Source organism: Gymnoscopelus braueri (genome assembly GCF_963280865.1).
Source record: "Gymnoscopelus braueri genome assembly, chromosome: 21".
Taxonomy (NCBI): domain Eukaryota; kingdom Metazoa; phylum Chordata; class Actinopteri; order Myctophiformes; family Myctophidae; genus Gymnoscopelus; species Gymnoscopelus braueri.
In genome coordinates this window covers 18,928,286-18,949,806 of record NC_137623.1, presented here as the reverse complement: position 1 = coordinate 18,949,806, position 21,521 = coordinate 18,928,286, and the positions used below count along the sequence as shown (strand labels likewise).

General features: G+C 45.3%; 1 protein-coding gene across 1 annotated transcript in view; it reads left to right on the top strand.

Moving 5' to 3' along the window:
• Positions 1 to 416: 416 nt before the first annotated feature.
• LOC308077142 (phospholipid phosphatase-related protein type 4-like) overlaps positions 417 to 21,521 on the top strand; it is a gene marked incomplete at both ends in the record, with an annotated part of 78,042 nt that continues 56,937 nt past the window's right edge. Inside the window, one exon of the mRNA XM_080417726.1 lies at positions 417 to 488. Within this exon, the coding sequence (XP_080273852.1) occupies positions 417 to 488 (72 nt within the window). The remainder of the gene's footprint in view (positions 489 to 21,521) is intronic.

Genomic DNA, 21,521 nt, shown 5'->3' with positions numbered 1-21,521 from the left:
TGCACAGTGCGCTTGCGCACGTCAGGCGCTCCGTGGCATAGAAAAAAACAGAAGCGCTCCATCATCTAGCTCCAGTGTACTACGCTCCCCGGCCGGTGCTGCCTGCTTCCATCTATCTGTCTGTGTGTGTGTGCGCGCTCCTCCAGCCTCCAGTCCAACAACACGCACTAAAACCCACTGGCGCCGGGATTATCGGGAGTGTGTCACGTCGAATATATCGCCCTGTGCCGTGCGTGTCGTCTCCAATAATAAACCCACACACACTTGATTTCGTATCCACATGGAGCGAGAAGGAGCGGCAGGAGGATCCGTGCGCTTATGATCTCGGCACGACAGGAGGAGAGCGTCCATCTGCATCCATCAACACAGAGCAGGGCTTCTTCTCATAGAGGAGGATCGTTCTGATCCAACCGACCATGGCCTCCAGAGACAAGGCGGTGTTGACCAAAGACAGCGTGAGCCTCCTGCCCTGCTTCTATTTCGTTGAGGTGCGTTGATGATGATGAAGATGATGATGACTCTCTCTCTCTCTCTCTCTCTCTCTCTCTCTCTCTCTCTCTCTCTCTCTCTCTCTCTCTCTCTCTCTCTCTCTCTCGGATCTCCTCTCATCCGTTTGCATGGTCACATATTTAACAGGTTATTATTACAAGTCAATCGCAGCATGTCATTCATTGTCAGGTTTAAACCTACATTGTCATTGCAAGACAACTGAATTAATGGTGCACATGACAGAAATTGGTCACCACCACTCACACACACACACACACACACACACACACACACACACACACACACACACACACACACACACACACACACACACACACACGGACAAACACAAGGTCCACCGTAGGAGACGAGACGAGATTTCTGACACAGTATCACAAACAGCTACAGTTGACAATGGATCTCTTATACGGTGAATCAGAACGGTGCAATTCTGAGCTCAGTGTAGTAGACTATAATAATAACAATAATACATTTAAACATAAAGCAGCTTAGTACAAATTAATATCAAATAATATAGATATACATTGTGGAGACATGATTGATAGTTTTTAGGCTGTCTGTAGAGGGATGTCAGGCTCAATGGATGTCAGGCCATGGCATGATGTGTTGTGGGGACAGTTTGCAACAGTGAGTCAAACTAATCGATTTAATTGATGATAAAAAAAAAAGCCTATAATCGATACGTTAATAAAGTAATCAATTAATAATCAATCCCTATTTTGGGCATGTCATTACAGGCGAAAAATATTTCTAAAACCTAAGAAAATGTTGAAAATATCAGATCTATGATCCTGGGTCGCATCATGACCCGTTGTGAGCTCATACATCTGATATTTTCACTTTTTTGGAACAACACCATTGTGTGACAAAGTATAAAACACGGCCTAAGTGATTAATCAATGTGTTGATAATTAAAAAATGTGTAACATTAATTATCCGGTTAATGTAATCGATAGAATAATCGCTAAAGAAAAAGTCAATAGATACAGCCCTAGTAGTGGCTTGTTGATGACTGAGGTGACATGTTGGAGACAGTGGTGACACGATGGAGACAGTGGTGACACGATGGAGACAGTGGTGACACGATGGAGACAGTGGTGACACGATGGAGACAGTGGTGACACGATGGAGACAGTGGTGACACGATGGAGACAGTGGTGACATGTTGGAGACAGTGGTGACATGATGGAGACAGTGGTGACATGTTGGAGACAGTGGTGACTTGTTGGAGACAGTGGTGACATGATGGAGACAGTGGTGACATGTTGGAGACAGTGGTGACATGATGGAGACAGTGGTGACATGTTGGAGACAGTGGTGACATGTTGGAGACAGTGGTGACTTGTTGGAGACAGTGGTGATATGATGGAGACAGTGGTGACATGTTGGAGACAGTGGTGACTTGTTGGAGACAGTGGTGATATGATGGAGACAGTGGTGACATGATGAGACAGGTAATTACGGCTTCAGGTATATACCCCTTATTGTGTGCTTCTACGAATGCTCAATTAATAGATGGATACAGTAGATAGACAGACAGACCGATCAATCGATCTTTATTGATACTGCAAGGGACATGCAGGTGTCATAGCAGCGCTGCAGTATGAAACACAGGACAGATACAGAGAGGGGTAAGGAGATTAATCTTAGCTTCAAGATTAATATATATATATACATTATAATAATACAAAATTAGAGGGAGCAAACAGGTTGTAAAATACAGAGATTCAAAATAAGGTACCAAAAAATTGGTATAGCCTTCAAAAACACTATTGCACATCGGTGGCACATGCCCAAACTATCAGAATGCTTCATGACACGTTGAGAGCTTGTAGATCGGCTATTTTCTGCGAGCGACACCGGCGTGCAACTAATGCCTGATGTATGCGCCGTCGTGCCACAGCGTCGCATTGCAATAAAATAGCAGATCCACAAGCTCACAAGGCATCGCATCCCCGCCGTGAGCTTGATGATCGGCTATATTCCGCGTGCGACACCGCCGTAGTACAAAGTATAAGCAGGGCTTGAGACTGTTGCACATTGCACTGCCAGGCGGGTTATCCACGCTCCAGTTCACTCCTCCAGCCTGTGGGGAACGAAATCAAATTGTCATCATGCATCATGGGTTTGCATTGGAAATGAAGGATTTCTATTCCTATTAGCATTGGTTCTCAATGTGGGGCCCAGGGGACAACCCCCCCCCCGGGGACAACCCCCCCCCCCCCAACCCCCCAGGGGTCCTTGAGGGGCTTCCAGGTGGTCCCCAGCTAAATGATTTATAGTTAGGAACCAAATGAACCCTTAAGGGCCTTTCAGATGGGGAGCGACACACACGCCTGCGTTCTCACTTGGCTCAGCGGGAATACCTGGTGACCACAGACAGACAACCGGAGAGTCGCTCGCCTCTTATTGAAAATACAGTAATACAGTAGGCTACAGTAAGACAATAAGGCTAAAAGGATAAGCCAAAAAAAAGTCCTGGGGACTTGTTTCCATTGTGGTTCTATGTACGCTATGTATCTATGCGTATTCTATGTGTATCCTATGTAATGTATGTCAAACTGGGGGTCCATGGAAGAAAAACGTTTGAGAATCCAAGCAGTTCCGCTCTCCCAGAGAACCTGACAGGCCTTGGGGCGATTCCCTGATTTAATTTATTGCGCTCGCATGAGTACGTCATCTGTGGAGCAGCAGTTCCCAACCTTTTCTGGATCAGGGCCCACTTTACGGCCCACCCATCTGACAACTCTGACAGCGTTAAGTGGTGCATTTTCACAGCAAGTTTATTTGAATGATATATCGATTGTGTTCTGGCTTGGATCAATGGAACTAACATAGTATACTTAAAACCACTTTAACCCCAAGGCGATTCCCCCCATTCTGTGGGGAACACTCGCCAGAAATAACAGAGCTACAAGCTCACAATGCGCTGCAATGCGTTGTGAGCTTGTAGATCTGCTATTTCTGGCGAAGAGATTTCGTGTAAAAGGAAACAAGAGCAGACCAAGTATAGTTGCAACTCAGGTCTGTTTCACCAAGTAGCCTATAGAGGGTTTAAGTAGTTACGTTCCTATCGGTATCACAAAGAAAACAATGTTTTTAAAGAAAAAATATCATGACAATTAATTATTAGGTTTTAACATTAATGTTATGTGTTAGTGTTTTGCTGATTATTTGGGGGCCCACTTGCAATATCATCACGGCCCACCAGTGGACCCTGGCCCACAGGTTGACTCAAACGTATTCATGTCAAGGACCCGCCAATTCACATGTATTTGTCTGTGGGCCCAAATATTTTTTTAAAAATGAATTGCATATCTACAAGCTCATCACAGCGTGTCACATCAATTAGCCACTCCTCCTATAATTCTACAAACCTCTGTCCTTCTGTCTGACAAGGTTTTTCTCCTCAGTGCGTTGAGCAATTGATCTGATGTTGCACACAGCCAATGATCATTACCATGTGCAGACACTCAGGAACGATATTTTTCACTTTCCCAAATTCAAGCTGTTTATTAGCGTTTTTTCGAAACTCTGTTTAACTCTACGGCCGGAGTTTTTGCCGTTACTGCGCATACTGTGCGTGCGATCACATGCACATGCATGCGCACGTGGCCACGTACGTGCGCATGCATGCATGGCCATGTGTGGACACGGGGTCACCAGAGTATGTTAGCTGTTGGTGCTAATAGCGTTAGCGTGTTGTTTACTCACTGATACAATGGAGCAGAGCGCAACGGAGCGGAACGTCGGGTCCGCGGATGTGGACCTGTCCTACACCGTGTCTGTGTGTGTTCACTGGGGGTCCGCGGCCGTCCGTGTATGCGTGGCCATGCACGTGCACATGCATGCGCGACCACGTGCGCATGCGCGACCACGGTCCAGGTCCAGGTCCGGGGCTACTATTGGGGCTAACATCATTAGTGTGTTGTTTACACAATGATACAACGGAGCAGAGTGTCGGCGTGTGTCTGTGTCAGAAAGTACATTGTATGTTCACGTTGAGAAACGAGGCCGCTGACAAGAACTTCTCTCTGTGAATGAGAACCAACGTGGAGCTCAGCTGTGTGTGTGTGTGTGTGTGTGTGTGTGTGTGTGTGTGTGTGTGTGTGTGTGTGTATAACTGAGCTAGGCTGCAGAATAGCGATCTGTCCGTCGTCTTATTAGCACAAATAGCATAGCTCAGTGAACCCCAACCTGGGGTCTGCGGACTCCCAAGGGGTCCACCAAGCATTCACTGGGGGTCCGCAGCAACCTGCCTAAAAAAAATATTTCCATGCACATTGCTCTCTCTCTCTCTCTCTCTCTCTCTCTCTCTCTCTCTCTCTCTCTCTCTCTCTCTCTCTCTCTCTCTCTCTCTCCTCCCTCTCCCTCTCCCTCTCCCTCTCCCTCTCTCTCTCTCTCTCTTACAATTTCAATATCATGAAAGCTCGGCTAATGACCAATTACCATCAAAGCTTTCTTCATTCACCTGAATGATGTGCTGCTAGCTATACTACTTTGTTTAGGGATGCAATGCATTCCATGTACATGACAGAGCCAGAATATACTGTGTAGACAGCGCATAACCCAAAGTCTTCAAATACTTTGAGTGCGCACATCCCCGGGTATGGACTAGGGTATATAATTCATGTTTAACACATTTTTATGCCATGTTAACACATTTTGCTGAGGACCCCCTAGAGCAAACCTCAAGGACCCCTGGGGTTCCCCGGACCCCACTTTGAGAACCGCTGCTGTAAAGCCAATGATAAATAATACAGCTTATAAGTGTATGTGTATCACAGTGTATCAGTCTTAACAGATTCCAGATCAGGCGTTATGGCATGGTGGAAGAATGTGTGTTCTCTCTCTCAGTGCATTTCTAGCAACTGTAGGGGGCTGGTAAACTAGGTCAGTGCTGAACGATGATTCAATTCAATGCTGGATTATTACAGTAGTACACACACACACACACACACACACACACACACACACACACACACACACACACACACACACACACACACACACACACACACACACACACACACACACACACACACACACACACACACACACACACACACACACACACACACTGTGTCTCTTTAGCATGATTGAGGTGCTATACATACAGTAGCACAGTAGGTTGATTCTCAACCTTTTTAATTTCAAGGACCCCCACTTTGATATATTGAATTTATTATTTAGTTTCTGGGATCCTAATCTACACTGTACAATCGTCAAGTAAATGGTGCATTTATATAGCGCCTTTATCCAAAGCGCTTTACAATGTGTATTACATTCCCACCGACGGCAGAGGACACCAACCTGCTCATCGGGAGCAGCTAGGGGTTCAGTGTCTTGCTCAAGGACATGTCGGCAGTAACAAAGGTGGAGGCGGGGATCGAACCGGGAACTTTCCCGATGTGTGAGTGTTCATACTGTCTGCGACTGACCAACATAGTGTACAAAATGTAAACAAGGTAGTGAACGTGGTCTCGCGCATCTCTGCGGAAACTGAGCTTACTTCGTCATCCCAACCAATCAGAGTGCGCAACATTTTATGATACGCCTGCGACCGTAAATATTTCCAGAGGTATGCGATACTGTCCGCGGCGCGAAGGTCCTCCGTGACAATTATTTTGCCCTGCGATGTGTCACGCAAAGCATAAATTGGCTTTAAGGGTCCATTTGGTTCCATGTGTACACTCTCTGAGTTACAAACCCATTAGGGTCCATTTGACTTCTAACTATTAATCATTTACCTGGGAACCCCCTGGAACCCCCTCAAGGACCCTCTTGGCATGACGGCTGTCATACCAAGAGCCTGTCAAGCCCCTGTTAAGTGGTTCTTTAGCACAGTGGGATGGGATGAGGCTGAGCGGAGTTGCTTGACTCAATCCTCCACTCCACTGACTGACACATACGCACGCACACACACACACACACGCAGTGGCGTTCTGTGGTGGAAAAAGTACTATTACAATGTGGAAATACTCTGTATGTACGTGAAAGTCCGGTAATCCAAATGTACTTGACTAAAAGTACAAAAGGAATGACATCAAAATATACTTAAAAGTACCAAAAGTTTCACAAGGTATCCTATAAAATGTATTCAAATCTTTTGAAAATAGCCAAAGTTTAAATAGGGCTGAAGTGGTTAATGTATACGTTTCGTAATAACAATTAGATAGTGTTGAATAGAAGTTTTCAAATAATTGTAGTGGAGTAAAAGTACAATATTTTCCTCTGAGATGTAGTCTCTCTAGGTCGTCCTCAGACGAGCCCTCCATCGTTGCTTCCAGTCATCCCGACTCTCCATACATCTGGAAAATTGTAAATACTGAAGAAACTAAAAAAATACCTAAAAATGTTTTTTTGGGGTGTAGTTGCTTATCTGGGCTTGCTTCATAATGTTGTTTAAACCAGTGGTTCTCAAACGTATACGTCAAGGACCCCCAAATTAAAAAAAAACATTCCACATTTTTCTCATTTGTTTTTTTATAGCACAAGCTTGTGTATCAACTATTTTCAAAGAGCTGTGTGTGTGTGTGTGTGTGTGTGTGTGTGTGTGTGTGTGTGTGTGTGTGTGTGCGTGTGCGTGTGCGTGTGCGTGTGTGTGTGTGTGTGTGTGTGTGTGCGTGTGCGTGTGTGCATGTGGCTGGTTTTCATAGACCTGACCACGTTTCTCTTGCGAGATCTGGCAAGTCTGGCTTTATCTCACATTAATATGTGTCTCCCAGCGGCAGCCAGGCCCTGCTACAGCTCAATGTGTGGAGCTGAGACCTGTGGCAGTAGAACGGTAGCTGTAGACATAATGATTCATGTCCTCTTCCACTAATGTTTTCATCTGTAAGTGATTTCTTTCTTGTACTGTAGTAGAAGTCAGTGCGGTGGAGAAAGTACTCACATTAAACTGTCAATACTGCGATGTAGAAATACTCTGTTACAAGTGAAAGTCCGTATTTGACATACGACAAAGTAGCTACTGTATATAGGTTTTAAGTGGTTGAGAAAATGTCCCCTCTTTTTTGTTCTTACCAATGGAACCCTGGAGCAGAATATGAGACTCACAACTTTTAAAAACTAGTTCACTAAACCATGTGCTGTTATTGTTGTTTGTCTGTTGGGAAACATATTTTGCTTAGACTGCGAGGCTATGAGTATTGAAGTGGAAATATTGGTGCCTACAGCTCTACTTCTGTCATCTTTTTAGTTGCTTTATGCCAGTGTTTGTCAGCCAGCGGATCGCACACCTGGATCACCAGATGTTCTGACAGGGTCACGGATGAAACATTTTTTGTCGGTGGAAACCTTGTATGGCCAAAACCATTCCTTTTTTATTATCATTTTAAAAAGCGATTTAAAATAGTGAAAATAGCTGATCTACAAGTTCACAATGCGTCGCATTGTGACACGTTGTGAGATTGTAGATCGGCTATTTTCACTACTTTTGTGCGACACTCTTGTATGAGGAAGTTGGGCATTCATTTACGTAAAAGCATAAACAGTGGAAATATGGAGATACGAGGTTTCTGCCCGACTGCAACAAAACTACCCATATACTATGGGCTTATTTTGCCACATAGTTTACTGAGTTTATGGGCAATGCAAAGGTTCAGTCCCAGTGTGAAGCTATTTGAGAATCATTGGCCTCGAGGGCATTGGAAAAGTTCTTGTTCTACCGTATGCATCATTGTGTTCTTAGTTTGCAGAATATTCATGGCACATTCCCTTAGAGAGGGTATACACAAATAAATACATTTCCAGTATATTTCCGGTGCTTTCCTATACGTCATTTTGCAGTGAGTGCCAAATGTTTTATTCTTTTTTATGTGGAACGCTTATTGTGAAATAACTGTGAAAGATTATATTGAAAGTGTAATTGCAATACAGTAGTTACACAATATGTCTTTAAGTAAAACATTATCTGAGGACTTATTCCACCGCTGGGGAGAAGTGTTAAGAGAGAGAGCCAGAATCTGGGCAGAGCAGTTGGGTGTATAATGTAGGTCAATGGAACATCTCTGTGCCAGTGCCAGTTGTTGTGCATGTTGTCCCAGGAGACCAGAGGCTTTTAAAGCATCACTGTGTGCTGTTGTACACCACACCACACCCTGTCCCTTCACTCTGCTCCAACCTCCTCCTCTCATCCCTCCATATGCTTTTAGTGGGCCAGTGGGTCCTAAAACTTTTAAGCTCGAGAGACCCAAAAGAGGAATGTGATGTCTCTCCGGGACCCGAACTAGTGAAAATATAGCCGATCTACAAAATAGCCGACCTTGTGAGCTTGTAGATCTGCTATTTTCACTACAATTATTGTCTCCTTTTTAATTCAAGGACATTTTATCTTTTATGTTTTTATTCATTCTTTTGAAATAAGTCGGCTACAAAGATGGGGGTGGGGGGGTCAGGGATCTCCCATAGAGTTATAATATATCTAGAGGGCGGACTGCCCCGCCCCTAGCTATTCATTTCAATGAAGGTTGCTCAGTGGCGTTGAAGCACCCGGAAGTCTGACGGTATCATAAAATTGAGTCCATTGGGTCTATGCTTATGAGTCTGCCAGAAGTACCAATATTGGGTCGTGAGCAGGCGTAGCATTTTAAATGCGGAAGTAGTGCATTCTCAGATTTGACCACCAGGAGCGGCAGCTTCAATGTTCTACCGCGGCTCTGGGGTCTTGGGATCTCCATATAAGGGGATTAAGGGATTTATGGATATGTTTTGAAGAAACTAATTCCCACTCTGCACATGACTCCCGCGGGTCCTCAGCGACACACACACCATGTTTGAAGTCGATCGATTGGACGGTTCTGGACAACCGACAATCCCAACCAACTCCCCACTCAGCTACAGGATGCTAAAGGACGACTTCACCCATTTACAGCCTATCTTCATAATTAGTCCTCACTAATGCTCATTATAAAATGGTACAATTTATTTCCTACTCGGTCTGTGTCTCATGGGAGGGCTGTGGACACTTCAGAAATCCGCCTACCATCATTAGACATAGGGCTTTAACATTTTTATTAGCGCAAGAACATTATAGCATGCTAACTATCTAGGAATAGAAAGCCTGTAGTTCCTATTAGCTTGGATTCCACAGTAATGATGTCACTGGCAATTCTGAACTGTCCAGAGCCCTCCTCTGAGACAGAGTAGAAAAAAATGGTACCATATTCTAATGAGCATTAGTGAGGACCAATTATATGAAGATAGATAGGTTGAAAATGGTTAACCGTTTAACCAGTAACCGGTTAATACTAACAGTTAAACAATTATTGTTGTTATTATTATTATTATTATTATTATTATTATTATTATTAGGGCCCGAGCACTGCACAGTAGTGCGAAGCCCTATTGAAACTGCAATGATTATTATTATATGAATCGGGAAAATGAGGGCCTAAACGTACTCAAAAGGTTACGCGACTGTGTACACACATTACCAGTGGCGAAAAATTAGGTTATAAAAAAAGGGGGGGGGGGGGGGGCGTGGCCTAATGGCTCAATAGCGCCCCCTACAAAAGTGTGTGCTTCAAGCCCGACAATACGGTTTCACCACCAATAGGGACGAGCTGTAATTTCTGAAGCCCCGCCCCCTCTGTCTTCCTATTGGCTGGCCTTTTAACAGCCATAACTCGAGTTCGCAGCATGCTACCGAGTACAAATTTGGTACGTGGACTTAGACCACCAATAGGGACGAGCTGTAATTGCTGAAGCCCCGCCCCCTCTGTCTTCCTATTAGCTGGGCTTTAAACAGCTATAACTCCAGTTCCCAGCATCGAATACCTACAAAACCTCCTAGGAACACTTGGACGGCCAATAGGGACAGGCGGTAATTGCTTAAACCCCGCCCCCTCTCTGTTCCTATTGGCTGGGCTTTAAACAGCCATAACTCCGGTTCCCAGCATCGAAAACCTACAAAACTTCCTAGGTACACTTTGAGGGCTGTTTTTGCTTAAGCAATTTAGCCCAACTTTTCAGCTGATTGCCATACAGGCTTGTAACGTCGAGGGCCCGGTCATCGCTGCTTGCATTTTGATTTGATAGTGGCATTTTTGTGCATTTCAAGCCATTTTTAGTCTTATTGTGTACGTGATGTCTTTTTTTGGTGGCAAGTCTGTGATGTCAGACATCAATGATGTCAGTGCTATGTCTAGTAGAGTGTAGGTGATGTCATTGAATCTCCATATTTGGGCATTTTGATGTATTGCCGTCCATCCATCTATGGGTATACCCATATATGGGCATATCAGTTGGGTCTTGCAACACCTATTGCACGGCATTCCCTCGGGTCGGCGGTGAAGCGCACGCTGATGTCGGTTCTGCCATTAATGCATCCGAACTGACTCACTTCAAACTTGGCGTGAAGTCTGTCTCATACGCGGTTGTACAGGAATAACTGCTAGCTTGCATAATGTTTTCAGACTAGGATTTAAGTCTAACATATACAGGTAATCTGAGCGGAATCCTCCAGAGAAGATGATGCAATCTCCCACCATGCAACAGCATGCGAAAACCATCTTTAACATGCCATTCCCCTTAGGCTCAACCTTCTTCCAGGAAAAGGCCTCTGGATTGAATTTCCACGAATCATTGAAGGTATGCTCCTTGCCGCCGGCATCCAGGATCCTGCCACCAAATATGTACAGCTCTCCATTGTAGACAAAGGCTGAATGACAAAGGCGTTCTTCTGGAGGAGCCTGTGCAGAAGGTGTGCTCAGCCAGCAGTTGGTCTCTGTGTCAAACACTCTGATGTTGTTGTTGTACCGCCGGCCCTCCCGACCCCCCCCAAATACAAACATCTTTGTCCCGATGATGGTGGCAGAGTGCCCAATTGAAGCAGGTGGTGGAGTGTCTCTGGTGTCAATTAAGGACCAGACCATTGTGGTGGTGTCCAACTTGTACATGTGATTAGTGATTATATTCTGCTCGGTGTATCCTCCATGGATAAACATGACCTTCCCCAAGACACAGGCTGAGTGGCAGGCCCTCTCCTCTGGAACAGTACCAGTAACCTTGGGCCTGAACCATTTGTGAGTGTTGACATCAAATGCATAAAGCCCATTTTTGCACAGCTCAGACTCTGAATGACGTCCCCTGAGATGTAGACGATATCTCCTATCAACACAGCAGTGTGGTGAATGCAAAAGCAAGGAGCATCAAGGTGACATCCTTCTCTCTTCCTCTTCCTTGTCACTGGAGGTAACATCGTCCATTGCAGAGACAGTGTGTTGAAGATGTACACATTCATCGGATCCATTCGAGGTGATGAATGGATCTGTTTGAATGGATCCATCGGATCCAATTGAGGTGGTGAATGGATCTGTTTGAATGGATCCATCCAATCGTAACCTCCAAAGGAGTACACCTTGTGCCCCACTGCTACTGCAGCTTAAGTCAATCCCTTATCTAATCCTTGTCTCACTTTCACTGTCCAGTGCAACATTTTACAGACCACCAACACACTGAATATAACCTGATCTGTCGCAATCCTGCTCTGTAAAAGAATGAGTCTTATTTTGTACGTGATGTCTTGTATTGGAGGCAAGTCTGTGATGTCAGACATCTATGATGTCAGTGCTATGTCTAGTAGAGTGTATGTGATGTCATTGAATCTCCATATTTGGGCATTTTGATATATTGCCGTCCCTCCATCTATGGGTAGGCCCATATATGGGCATATCAGTCGGGTCTGTGTTTCTGGACAAACGCCTATTGCACGGCATTCCCTCGGGTCGGCGGTGAAGCGCACGCTGATGTCGGTTCTGCCATCAATGCATCCGAACTGACTCACTTCAAACTTGGCGTGAAGTCTGTCTCTATTTGAATTCATGTGAAGATGTTTTTGTTTAAAATACATATGTTTGTTTAAAAAGTATGTACAAAGATTTAAAGATGCACAGTGTTGCATACAGTATGCACAGAGTGTTGCATACAGTATTTGATTTATTGTTTCATTCAAAAAAGTTCATGTAATGTTATTTCATGGTTAAAAACTGAATAGAAAACAGACAGTAGATACTATGATACTGATTAGATTTCTCTGACCCTGTCTGATGACAGGTCAGGTTTTTTGTTGGATTGGATCTTTTCCAGTGACCGTTCCAATTGATGGCGAGCTAACCCACCCGGATCTTGAGAGTGATTGACAGCGATCACTGGACAGTTCTACTGCACTCTACTGTGTGGTAGGCCTACTTCTGCAGACTCCCCCACTCTCAGCTGCAGTATTCCCAATTCCCCCTCTCTCCCACTCTCCCTCACACACACACACACACACACACACACACACACACACACACACACACACACACACACACACACACACACACACACACACACACACACACACACACACACACACACACACACACACACACACACACACACACACACACACACACACACACACACACACACACACACACACCCCTGGAACTTGGAACCCAGATACTTACCTCCTAGGTATTGGAACCCACCTGGAACTCTGACACGTATACTGATACCTACCCTCCTGGTTTATCCTTGGAACTCTGATCCCTTAACACGTATACTGACACTTACCCTACCTTACCTCCTCAAATTGGGAACTGTGACTGAGTGAATAATTACCTTATTTAAAGGGTGGATTTGTATTTTGCAATTGTCCTATTTTCATTGTTATTTTGATTGAACTGGAACAGAATCTTGAATTTAATGTTGATTGACTGAAGGTTCAAGTTAGAAGGGTGCACCCAAATTAGAGAGACACAGTGAACTGTGATAAGTGAAGTGGCCAAGCAATTGCCACAGTTTGGTACCAACCATTTTGTATTCCCCTGTATGTATGTTTGTTTGTTTTATGTTTATTGGTTTTTCTATGTAAATAGCCGGCAATCAGTTAACATCTTTGTGTCTGAGTTTTACTTTTAAGTATTCCCCACAGCTCCAGAGAGTCGAACCTAAACTAAACCTAGACTAGCCCAGATTACACTATAGTGCCTTGGGTACTATCTAACCTACAATCCGATTGTTGGCTGAAAGCAACGACCAAAAAACCCGCTGTTGCCAGATCGTGCGCGAGCAACAAGCAACCTAAGCGAGCAACAAGCAACCTAACACACAAAGCTGCCCACTGCGCATGCGTCGACGCACTTTCTCTAACCAATTTACACCCACTTCACGCTTACAAAACCTGGACATGGCAACGTCGCTCATCGTTCTGTGATTGACAGCAAAAGCTGGCCAATCAGGTGGCGAGTTCGAGTGAGCCCGAATGGCTCCGAGTGCAGCCGACAAAAAACGAACGGCAGCCATTGTTTTGTGCGAGTCAGGGTGCGAGTGCCTTCATTTATTCGCTGACGGACAGAGAGAGACAGAGAGACATAGAGGGAGAGAGAGAGAGAGGAAGAGAGGGAGGGAGGGAGAGAGAGAGGGGGAACGAGGGAGGGAGAGAGAGGAAGACAGGGAGAGAGAGAGGGCCAGAGGGGAGAGAGAGAGAGAGAGAGACACGGAGATGGAGAGAGAAAGGACGGCAGGAGGCGATGCGCTGTTAAAAATTAAAAAACTTTTTTGGGGGAAATTTTTAGCCCACGATTTTTGAACCCCAAAATAAGCGAGCCCTTGCTCATTTTTGCGCGGACGTAATTTGTTTGTCATTGTGGTGAATGTTTGTGTGTGCTGCTGATGTTTGTTGTGTGAAGCTTAATGTCAGAGTGTTTGTGTTGGAGCGCCTCAGTGCGGCTGCAGAATTCATGTGCAACATCTTGCATGCGTGGCTGTGGCTTCACAGTTTTCCTTCGCAGTGTCTGTAGGTCACGGCCTGGAGACCCCAGGGTCTCCAGGGACCCCTAAGGGGGGGGGGGGGAGACCCTCTGGGTTTTTTTTTTTTTTTATCCCATGATTTTGTACCCCCAAACGACATTTTCTTTGGGGGGGGGTAGGGGGGGGGGTACTAGAATTCTGCCCGCTACAAAAAACGAACAGCAGCCATTGTTTTGTGCGAGTCAGGGTGCGAGTGCCTTAATTTATTCGCTGACGGGCAGAGAGAGACAGAGAGACATAGAGGGAGAGAGAGAGAGAGGAAGAGAGGGAGGGAAAGAGAGAGAGAGGGAACGAGGGAGGGAGAGAGAGGAAGACAGGGAGAGAGAGAGGGCCAGAGGGAGAGAGAGAGAGAGAGACACGGAGATGGAGAGAGAGAAAGGACGGCAGGAGGCGATGCGCTGTTAAAAATTTAAAAACTTTTTTGGGGGAAATTTTTAGCCCACGATTTTTGAACCCCAAAATAAGCGAGCCCTTGCTCATTTTTGCGCGGACGTAATTTGTTTGTCATTGTGGTGAATGTTTGTGTGTGCTGCTGATGTTTGTTGTGTGAAGCTTAATGTCAGAGTGTTTGTGTTGGAGCGCCTCAGTGCGGCTGCAGAATTCATGTGCAACATCTTGCATGCGTGGCTGTGGCTTCACAGTTTTCCTTCGCAGTGTCTGTAGGTCACGGCCTGGAGACCCCAGGGTCTCCAGGGACCCCTAAGGGGGGGGGGGAGGGGGGGGGGGGTACTAGAATTCTGCCCGCGTAGCGGGCAGAACTTCTAGTAAGTTACAACTAGAAGTGTCACTCACCGACTAGTGGCACAAGTGAGCACTACACAGAGGTACTACACTTTGTAGTGTAGTACAAAGTGTAGGGAAGTTCTCTACTGGTATACAACTGATAACTTAACTGGTAAAAAAAACAGGATAGTATGCTTTCAATAAGGAATACCGTAAAAATAAGTAACACGGAGTAAGTCTTAAATAATCAGGTTTACTTGATTATTTGCACAGGAGAGACAAGGTGGTACAGCATCTAAGATATTCTCTACTGGTAATACAAAATGTTCCCCATAACAGACAGTTTATCTTTCATTAAGCCCACCCCACAATATAATATCAACATGAACAGGGGCGAAGGCTCATCTCGTGACAAGGTTGCCTGGGCTAAGGCATCATGGATAAACTGTAGCCACAACTTGCATGGGTAAGAAAGAGTAGGCCAGGGAGCAAGGACATCTTATATCGGCAGTTACAGAACTGTCCCTTCTGAGCAAATACATCATACTTTATGCAATTATCCAAAATGATACAATACAATAATCATAATCTAATACACTATTGATTATAAATTATCTATCAACAACTATCTTCACTTGATTTATGCAAGAACAAATTGAAGGATGTTCTGATTGACCAGGTCAAATAATGTCCCATTCTCTGATAACTTTTGTTTGGTTTATTATTGTCTCCGCCGTAGGTGGAGAGTATGTTTTCGCTTCGTCCCGCCGTGTGTGAGCATGGCCCCTAGCCAAGCTAACATTGGTCAAGCTCCACGATTGGCTAGAGGGACGCATGACGAAATAGAATCCTATAAATAGGTGTGTCACTTCAAAAAGCCGTTTACGTTTTTGAAGTGAGGTAAGACAGGATCAATCAGTCTTGATTGGAACAGTACCTTCCAGTTCAAATCACCCGTCCGTGCGTGTGTGTGTCCCTCTGAGAACACCTAACATTGGTCAAGCAAAGGCGCAGAAGGCCAAAGCTAAGAAAGCATACTCATCTACAACAGTAACACAGAAGAGGACTATAGAGTTGAATTGATCCCACAACAAGGCCGAAGTCTTAATACTGTAACAATTGGCCACCTTGATCAAATACATTATGTAGCACTAGAGAAAACTGACATAGATCAAACACACCAATCAACTGCTGAAACTGTTCAAGACAATGAAGATGAAGAAGACAGACAAGCATTTGAACAAACCAGTCAATTACGAGGACTCCCATATGACACATTGCTTCAAGAAGATTTTTTTTTAGATGCAGACACTACATATTCAGTCGCCCCTATAGAACACCAAAAACCACGCGCATTCTACCAAGACGACCCGTTCTACCAAGACGACCCGTGCTATTAAAATAGCACGGGTCTGCTGGCGGAGACTTGTGCTCCGAGGAGCACATTTTCTAGTTATTATTATTATTATTATTATTATTATGGTCCCTAAAGTGATGCCTGGAGCAGCCGCCAAGTTACAAAGCTAAAACCTCTTTATGATTGCTGCCCATGGTGCTGCCTTATAAAAGTAAACACAGGGAAAAATAAAGAATATTTAATCTACGTCTGTAATCTGTTTAATTAACCTTTAACGAGTTTCAGTTACCTTTTCTAAATCGCTGACCCTGCAGCATATCACTCTCTTGGGTCTTTGGCGATATGCTCGACAGGTTTAACCACTTAAACCCCAGCATCCGTATTGTGGGGAAAACATTCACAGACTAGAAAATGTGCTCCTCGGAGCACAAGTCTCCGCCAGCAGACCCGTGCTATTTTAATAGCACGGGTCGTCTTGGTAGAACGGGTCGTCTTGGTAGAATGCGCGTGGTTTTTGGTGTTCTGCAGGGGCGACTGAATATGTAGTGTCTGCATCTAAAAAATGTTCTTCTTGAAGCAATGTGTCATATGGGAGTCCTCGTAATTGACTGGTTTGTTCAAATGCTTGTCTGTCTTCTTCATCTTCATTGTCTTGAACAGTTTCAGCAGTTGATTGGTGTGTTTGATCTATGTCAGTTTTCTCTAGTGCTACATAATGTATTTGATCAAGGTGGCCAATTGTTACAGTATTAAGACTTCGGCCTTGTTGTGGGATCAATTCAACTCTATAGTCCTCTTCTGTGTTACTGTTGTAGATGAGTATGCTTTCTTAGCTTTGGCCTTCTGCGCCTTTGCTTGACCAATGTTAGGTGTTCTCAGAGGGACACACACACGCACGGACGGGTGATTTGTACTGGAAGGTACTGTTCCAATCAAGACTGATTGATCCTGTCTTACGTCTTACCTCACTTCAAAAAGCATAAATGGCTTTTTGAAGTGACACACCTATTTATAGGATTTTATTTCGGCATGCGTCTCGCTAGCCAATCAAAAGCATTGGTGACAACATACTGTATTGTCACGTGTCACGTGAAGTTTGACCAATGTTAGCTTGGCTAGGGGGGAGGGGGACACACAGCGGGACGAAGCTAAAACATACTCTCCGCCTCCGGCGGAGACAAAAATAGCAGATTGACAAGCTCACAAGGCCTCGCAACACTTGTCGAAGCTTTCCCCACAATAACAGAAAACAGAAAAGACACTAGTATAGACCCCAGAGGGACTCCGGTCAACCGGGTTTAAGTGGTTAAGTCGATCGCTCAACAATTTGTCTTGAAGTCTTGAAAATAAACGTGATAAAAACCTTACTGGTTCTGGGACTCTGCTAAGAGGGGCGCGGGCTCTACACAAGATGGGGCGTCTATGGCATGGGGCTGGGGGGAGTCAAGACCTGGCGGCACACCGGGCATGTGCCAGACCTCTGCAGCCACAGTTCGATGCACAGTCTGTGGAACCCGTGGTTACAGGGCATATGAGTGCACACGTCCCCTCGAATGTATTCGCCGCAGCAGATTGGACAGGAGTCCTCCACGGTGTCATGGATGGTAGTGTGTGGCAGACAGTCTATTAGATTGGCTGGTGGAGACTCCACAACCGGGTCAAAATCCAGGTTGGCGTGTGCCTCTGCGGCTTCGATGGCCTCGATGGCCTCGATGAGCTCCATGACCTCGATGGCCTCAATGGCCTCAACGGCGGCAAAGCCCTGTGCCAGCCCCGCATCATCCTCTATCCGCAGCTCCTGTGCCAATCTCTCCTGTTCCAGTCTCTCCTGTTCCTGTACCAGTCTCTCCTCTTCTCTCTTCAGCCTCTCATACTCCTGTGCTAGTCTCTCATACTCCTGCACCAGCCTCTCATGTTCGCGTGCCAGCCTCTCCAGCCTCTCCTCGATGGTCTGTGGTGCCAACCTCCCCTGTAGCCTGCCCTGTTCCTGTACCAGTCTACCCTGTACAAGCCCTTCCTGTACCTGTACGAGCCTCTCCTGCAGGGCCCGTATGCCCAACTTCAACCGTGCTAGAGTCTCCTCCATGGTCTGTTCTGGCCTGTCTGTCATCCCTTATATATAGAACGCCAGACCAGAGTGATGTCACCAGACCATTCCCAGATGGTATCAACCCTGGCTGTTTTGTTTTCATTTTCTTTCTCCCACATTTTATACATTTCGACACTAGGGTAGGGGTTTTCAACAGGGAACCCCTCCTCAGAGTTACTACAGGGGGGCCGTCAAATATTTGTGTAATTGGTCATTGTAATTGTGTAATTATTGTCTCCGCGGAGAGTATGTTTTCGCTTCGTCCCGCCGTGTGTTCACCTCCCTCCTAGCCAAGCTAACATTGGTCAAGCTCCACGTGACACGTGTCAATATGTTGACACCAATGCCTTTGATTGGCTAGAGGGACGCATGACGAAATAAAATCCTATAAATAGGTGTGTCACTTCAAAAAGCCATTTATGTTTTTTGAAGTGAGGTAAGACAGGATCAATCAGTCTTGATTGAAACAGTACCTTCCAGTACAAATCACCCGTCCGTCCGTGCGTGTGTGTGTCCATCTGAGAACACCTAACATTGGTCAAGCAAAGGCGCAGAAGGCCAAAGCTAAGAAAGCATACTCATCTACAACAGTAACACAGAAGAGGACTATAGAGTTGAATTGATCCCACAACAAGGCCGAAGTCTTAATACTGTAACAATTGGCCACCTTGATCAAATACATTATGTAGCACTAGAGAAAATTGACATAGATCAAACACACCAATCAATCAACTGCTGAAACTGTTCAAGACAATGAAGATGAAGAAGACAGACAAGCATTTGAACAAACCAGTCAATTACGAGGACTCCCATATGACACATTGCTTCAAGAAGAACATTTTTTAGATGCAGACACTACATATTCAGTCGCCCCTGCAGAACACCAAAAACCACACGCATTCTACCAAGACGACCCGTTCTACCAGGACGACCCGTGCTATTAAAATAGCACGGGTCTGCTGGCGGAGACTTGTGCTCCGAGGAGCACATTTTCTAGTTCTTTCTGTTTTTGCATTAACCACTTGAATCCCAGCATCCCTATTCTGAGGGGAACATTAGCCGAAAACAGCCGATCTACAAGCTCACGTGAGCCCTAGCATCCCCAGCATCCCTATTCTGAAGGGAACATTAGGCGAAAATAGCCGATCTACTGTACAAGCTCACGTGAGCTTGTAGATCGTCTAGTTTCGGCAAAGAGGTTTGGTGTAGGGGGAAAAAAGCAGACCAAGTACAAGTATTGAGGCCGGGTTTAAGTGTACATGAATCCAACACAACACTACACAATGATAGTTGCTGTCAAACACGTCTATGAAGCTATCCATGAAATCTATGAAAAAGTTGAATCTGCAACACAACCACATTGTATACAATATGTAGTGGGGGTCTCTCTCGGCTAAGGGGTCCTTGGCCCGAAAAACGTTGAAGACCCCTGCACTAGGGCGATGCCCGCTGGGAACGCATGCCCCTCCAGGTTATGTAGTACCCGCTTGTCCCCTTTGTCAGAGTAACCATTCAACATGTTGTACCCGTTGCCGTTGTACCCGGCAAGAGTAAGAGTAAGAGTCCACTCCTGAATCCCTGCCCTCCGCACCCTCCTGTCTAGCATCAGGCTCTTGAGCTCTGCAGTGTTGTTAGCTCAGCAGTCGCACCGCAGTGTGTCTACTACGTAGGTGGTGCACTTCTTCCCCAGTTCCAGGTGCCTGACACAGTGCACTGCCAGCATCATCGCTCTCTCTCTGACCTTGTCCATGACCCGCAGGAGGCCTCTGTAGAGGTCCACATTTTCTGATGTGGTCTGCCCATGCGCCATCCAGGGTCTTTTCCTGCTGTGCTGTGAGCGTCCATGTCCACTGTAGCCATGCACGAACAGCCACCTCTTGAAGTCATCTCCCATGTCAGATTTCCACACTCTCCTCATCCCCTGCAAGGCATTTCAGGCATGTGCCCTCCGGACCTTCAGATTATACTATGTTTTTTTTTGTTTTTTTTCTTCTTAAAATTTTATCCCACGATTTTGTAACCCCATTTTTTACACCCAGTGCCAATTGTCTATGTAATCCTGGGCACTACTGTACCTTCCCTCTAACAACTTAGGGAGGCCAGGGCCGAGCTCATGCCTCCTTCAATGCATGAGAGCCAACTGACCTTATGTTGATTTGAACTGTTTGGTTGCTACTATATATGTCTATGAAATTAATTCAAGGACCGCAACGGAAACAAGTCCGCAAGGACTTTTTTGGTCAGACCTTTTAGTCAAAGTATTATAAATGTAACTGTGTTGTTTTACATTCTTTTGCCTAATAAAAATTTCAATCAATCAATCAAACCTTCTTGTCACCTGACAGGGGAGAGTTTCCCTGGCTGGACGTAGCGCGTGGAAGGAACACGTTATTCCAACCAGTTCCTTTACCCTCCATCCCCTCCAGATTTTATTATGTTGAAGCAGTCAAGGCACCAATATATTTGCAGTCCTCGGCTACCTTGAGCACTGTCCTGTTGGCTGTGGCATGTTTTTTTCCTCTGTGTTAAATGTCATCGCGTTTGTGTTCTTGGCATTGAGCTTGAGGCCGATCCTCCTGCACTCCGTTTCAACTGCCAGTAGTATTTTTCTTCCTTTCTTTGCTGTGTCCGAGACTAGGGCGATGTCATCTGCAAAGTCGAGGTGGTAATCGTGATGGGATGTACTCTAGTAGTGTTTTATAATGCTATCTGTCTTTCTCCATGAATTGCCTTCTGGTTGTGTTTGTATAGTCGCCCAGAGAGGGATTAAAGAGGTCTGTACCTCCTAACCTTTCATCAAAACTGTCCATGGTACGTAGTAGGCAGATTGCAGAAATAAAACAATATGAATCAGTGGTTCTCAACCTTTTCTGGATAAAATTATTGAAAGCAGTCGCAGCCCACCCATCCGACCGCTAAGGGCAGCCTTTCGGACGTTTCTTCCAGTTAAGGAGTGTTTTTTGTAGCTGTCGCAAAAATTGCTTGCTCAGGGTGGGACAATGTCGGATCTCTGCTCTATCATGTAAAGTGTCTTGAGACAACTTG